This window comes from Nansenia antarctica, assembly GCF_963989245.1.
Source record: "Nansenia antarctica genome assembly, chromosome: 4".
Lineage (NCBI taxonomy): Eukaryota > Metazoa > Chordata > Actinopteri > Argentiniformes > Microstomatidae > Nansenia > Nansenia antarctica.
Genome location: NC_137689.1, coordinates 63,280,418 through 63,285,616, shown reverse-complemented (window position 1 = coordinate 63,285,616; position 5,199 = coordinate 63,280,418). Strand labels below are relative to the sequence as shown.

Sequence of the window (5,199 nt, the reverse complement as noted above, 5' to 3'; positions counted from 1 at the left end):
AGCTGTCTTCAGTTGTTGTTTGTTAGTGGGTCTTTCTGCCTTTAGTTTTGTCTTTAGCAAGTGAAATGCATGCTTGATCGGGTTGAGAATAGGTGATTGACTCGGCCATTACAGAATATTCAACTTCTTTGCCTTATGGTATATAAATGTATGGGTTGCTTTTGCAGTATGTTTTGGGTCATTGTCCATTTGTACTGTGAAACTATGCTGAATTTGGCTGAATCTGAGCAGACAGTATATTCCTAAACACTTCAGAATCCATCCGGCTGCTTCTGTCTTCTGTCACATCATCAATAAACACTAGTGACCTAGTGCAATTGGAAGCCATGCATGCACATGCCATCCCACTGCCTCCACCGTGTTTTACAGATGATGTGGTATGCTTCGGATCATGAACCGTTCCCAGTCTTCTCCATCCTTTTTTTCCCCCATAATTCGGGTAAAGGTTGATCTTGGTTTCATCTGTCCAAAGAATGCTGTAACAAAACTGGGCTGGCTTTTTAAGATGTCTTTTGTGTTGCCGTTCTTTTTTTTCTCAGAATGTACCAAGCTGTTGATTTGGCCACTCTTAATGCTCCCGCTATCACTCTGATGGATTTTGTTTTGTTTTTACAGCCTAAAGATGGCCTCCTTCACTTGCATTGAGAGATACTTTGACTTGCATGTTCTGCGTTCACAGCAACAACTCAAATGCCACTTAGACCTTTTACCTGCTTAACTGATAAAGAAATAATGAAGGAATAGCCTAACTGTAAATAGACCTCACCCTGGTCCTCACTAAGGTCTCTGCTTATTTCTCTCCCTTTTCTCTTTCTCGCTCGCTCTCTCTCTCTCTCTCTCTCCCCCCCCCCCCCCCAGGTGGTACCCAGCGTCTCCCCAGGGCAATAGGCGTGGCCCTGGCCAAGGAGCTGATGTTTGCAGCGAGGGCGGTGGATGGGGCGGAGGCCAAGAAGATAGGGCTGGTGAGCCACGCCGTGGAGCAGAACAACAGCGGGGACGCAGCCTACCTACGGGCCCTCGACCTGGCACGAGAGTTCAACCCCAATGTGAGGGAGGATGGATGGATGGGTGAATGGATGTTTGGGTGGGTGGGTGGATGGATGTTTGGGTAGGTGGGTGGGTGGGTGGGTGGATGAATGGATGGGTGGATGGGTGGGTGTGTTGGGTGGATGGATGAATGGACGGGTGGGTAGGTGGATGAATGGACGGGTGGGTAGGTGGATGAATGGATGGGTGGGTAGGTGGATGAATGGACGGGTGGGTAGGTGGATGAATGGATGGGTGGGTAGGTGGATGAATGGATGGGTGGGTAGGTGGATGGACGGGTGAGTGGATGTTGTTTACTTCATGTGCACTTAGCCCCAAACAAACAAGTCACTTTGTTGTTGTTGTTGTTGTCTGTCTTAGGGTCCCATTGCTATCAGGATGGCGAAGCTGGCCATCAACCAGGGCATGGAGGTAAAATTCACACAGAACAAAGAACTGTCCATCTGTTTTTGTTGTTGTTGTAAAAGAGTCTTGGTTCTCTTCATTGACTGAATGAAGAGAGATATATACACTTACGAAACACTTTATTAGGATCACCTGTACACCTTCTCATTCATGGAGGTAGTGTAAAGGTGTGGGGAATGTTTTCTTGGCACAGTTTGGGCCCGTTAATACCACAATCATCACTTGAATGCCGCAATCTATTTGAGTGTTGTTGCTGATCATGTGCAACCCTGGGTACAATGTACCCATCTTCTAATGGCTACTTCCAGCATAATATTGCACCATGTCACAAAGCAAAAGTAATCTCAAACTGGTTTCATTCACGTGACAATGACTTCAGTGTTCTTCAGTGGTGACAACGGGAGATTCACAGCTTGAAAGTGCACCTGCAGGAATTGCGTGATGCAATCATGTCATGATGGACCAGAAAAGAATTGGAAAGTTTCCAACATCTTGTGGAATCAATGCCACAAAGAATTGAGGTTGTTTTAAGAGCAAAGGGATGCCCTACCCAGTATTAGTATAGTGTTCCTAATAAAGTGTTCGGTGAGTGTATATAAATAATAATTGTTTAAAAACAGTGAAATATATAAAAACTGAAGGCTGTCCAATATTCTAGATATAGTAGTGGACTGTAGTTTATGTGAGTACTGAGAAAAGCTCTATACAAAATAAATACATTATTATTATATACTATGAGTATGATTTATTATTAGCGATGAAAACATTCTGTTCTAGAACCTGTTTGTTAAGTGTGCTATTCTCTGGAACACGTCAAGGACACACCTCAGATTGAGGTTCTATTCTCTTGTTGGAGTGTGAGAGGCAGGAGATATTTCTGCCTCTGTTATCTGTAATCTGTAAAAGTAGGTTTCTGCTTCGTGTTGCTGAGTGTTTTTAGCAGGATGATAGGCCAAAAATAATACCAATGCACAGGTTTGTACTTAGATCTCAAGTGGTACCTTGAAACCTTCAATTAATCGACTGACAGTTGAAAAGATTCTGGGTTGTGTTTTCTAATGCCTTTCTTGTTACTTTCAGGTGGATTTAAAGACAGGATTGGCGATTGAAGAAGCTTGCTATGCCCAGGTTGGTCTGCTCATTAGCTTTTCAGTTACCATCCAGTTGTCCACCTCAGAGCTGCACTGTTCTCTCCACAACACCCACATAATACACATATGGTTTTGTCTTCTGATAAAATGACACGCAAAGATAGATGCGCCTGTGATTTATTCTCATTTATACACATCCATTTAAATGAACACCTCCTTCTATCTCTGGTTTCTGCATACAGTGACACTGAAGGTTCAAGGCTGGGTCGTATGCATTAACATAAATATCATGTCTTTTTCTATTGTCAACCGCCTAAAGAGGTTCAGATTGTCAACAGTGATCAGGGGCAGGTGGGACATCAGACTTCTTCTTTAACTGACACCTCTTTGTGGTTACCTAGGTGATCCCAACCAAGGACAGACTGGAGGGGCTCACTGCCTTCAAGGAGAAGAGAGCCCCCCGCTTCAAGGGGGAGTAACTTCCCCCTAACCAGGGCTGGCCAATGAGACGTAAGGGAGAGTAACACACACCCCCCCCCCCGGCCAATCAGATGCAATGACGAACGAACAAACCACTGTAAATCCCGTTAATGACATCACAGCCGGCTCCCCTCTGTAGAACTGGACAGAGGTGTCCTACGGAGGGGTCAGAGGTCCTGTGGAAGTACTGTATACTCACCCAGACAGACGGAGGTGGAGGTCAGGGAGAGAACCGTTTATTTACCACCCTGTGTGCATCTCAATAGTCTAGACTGAGTGGCTCTCCTCCTAGAGTCCTCTCCTCCTTTCCTTCATCTGAGCTGATGTTGGAAACCCAATCAGTGAAAACGAATCCTTAGTAAGCATTCCACCGTGTTTCCCTCTCACTTATATGCTATCCTTTTTCCAATGTGTCATGATAAAGGAGAGGAAACTAGGGAATGAGTATACAGTAGGAAGCAGGGGAGGCTACTGGAGGTAGACATCTGAAGGGCAGGTTCATTCTAATGCATGGGAAGAGGAATGCATTTTCAATTCCTTTCTATGCATTACAACGAGCCCGTCCTCTGATTTCTACCTCCCTCATCCTCCACTGGTAGGATGTAACGTTAGACTATTGCGATGCAGCCACTGATCAGCCTCAACAGATGTTCTGCATGATGATGTTGTTTGTTTTTTTGTTTCTTAGTGTCTGATGTTAATCCTGAGTTGCCTTTCTGTGTGTGCAGCATGTGACCTGTCTGCTGTAAACGTCCTCATCGAGCCTCTGTTTGTTTATTCCTCAGTGATTGAGGTCAATGCATGTAGCTCATGCAAACTAACATAGCCCTTACACACATACTAAATGCATTTATCCAAAATGAGAAATAATGAACAAATGTACTACTGTGATTCAATTAGAACCATTACTGTAATATTCCAAGTATTTACAAAGAGAACGGTTGTTCCTCCTCTGTGTTGACGAGCGCCTGGGAGACGCCAGTGTGTCTCATCCATTTCACAATGACATTTCATTTTCATCAGGCTGTCACTAACTAACAACAGAGAGTCACATGATGAAAGCGATGCACTTCCAAGTTCACTGTGTTTTTTTGTAACGTTAGAGGAAGGAGTTGTTCTAGATCACAGGAGGAGATCTTTGTAGAGTCGTCACAATAAAGTAATGTCCTAAACTCTACACCACCTCGGACCTGCTTCTTGTTTCTATCTCTCAGTGCCCTCGTGTTCTCCACTGCTGGCGTTTTGATGGCAGTTACACAACATTACAGCATTTGCATAGAAAATCTGTGTTGGGGCTCTGGGGGCAAAACCCATGTGGAGGCCTTCTGCCAGTAAGTGTGTTGAAGCCTGAAGAAGACGGCCCTGTTTCCTGACACCTTGTCCTCAGCAGTCCTTGACAGTTATCTTCTGAAATAAACAAAGCATTCATTCAACAAGTACTAACCAAATAATGTGTACAGCTTGAATTTCATCCACTGTATCATGTACTGTATCATAAATAGGCAAGTTGAATAAGATAGTGATTTGATTGCTACTTGGGAAATGTCACAACTTTTGCATACAAGTTCTAGTTAATAGTTCAGCTGAGGTGAAGTAAACATTGTTATTGCCAACTTGGTGCAATACAGTAGGTGTGTCCCTAATTGTCCTTAGTCACCATGAAGAAGTGACAGTTTACCAAGGAAGTCAGCAGAGTGGCACAACACTCAGGCTTTGGGGAAATTAAGCTACTGAGTAAATATACTCACAGTAAATGTTATGATGACGTCAATGATAACTGGCAGTCAACACTCCAGGTGAACAAACAAGAATCCTTCTCACACCGCATCTCAATTGCCCGTGTGAGCGTCAAGGTTAAAACATCCCTCCCACTCTAATCACTTTGAGTGTCCTAATCAGCCGCCTCTGTCAGAAGGCTCAGTGTGCGTCTAGGCTGTCAAGCTTGTTAATGGACGCTCTGTCTCTAATTTCAGACGCTCGCGCCGGGTCGTTCCAGCCATTGTGGTTGTTGTCTTGCTGCGCCGTGTGACAGATCGTATCAGGACAGCCTCCATAGAGCACAGCATGTCGACGCACGGCACAGACTATATTAGGATGAGGTGTGGAATCAAATCGTGGCCTACGATCCTGTTTCTAGGCTGTCTTCCCCTTAACGCTCTGTCACTCCACGATCATC

The 5,199-nt window shown here is 44.5% G+C and overlaps 1 protein-coding gene across 1 annotated transcript in view; it reads left to right on the top strand.

Annotated features, from left to right (window-relative positions):
- auh (AU RNA binding protein/enoyl-CoA hydratase) overlaps positions 1–4,205 on the top strand; it is a 26,253-nt gene extending 22,048 nt beyond the window's left edge. The window contains exons 7-10 of the mRNA XM_080530241.1: positions 859–1,046; positions 1,408–1,458; positions 2,533–2,580; positions 2,945–4,205. Of these exons, the coding sequence (XP_080386367.1) occupies positions 859–1,046; positions 1,408–1,458; positions 2,533–2,580; positions 2,945–3,022 (365 nt within the window). The 3' untranslated portion in view covers positions 3,023–4,205. The remainder of the gene's footprint in view (positions 1–858; positions 1,047–1,407; positions 1,459–2,532; positions 2,581–2,944) is intronic.
- Positions 4,206–5,199: the final 994 nt, after the last annotated feature.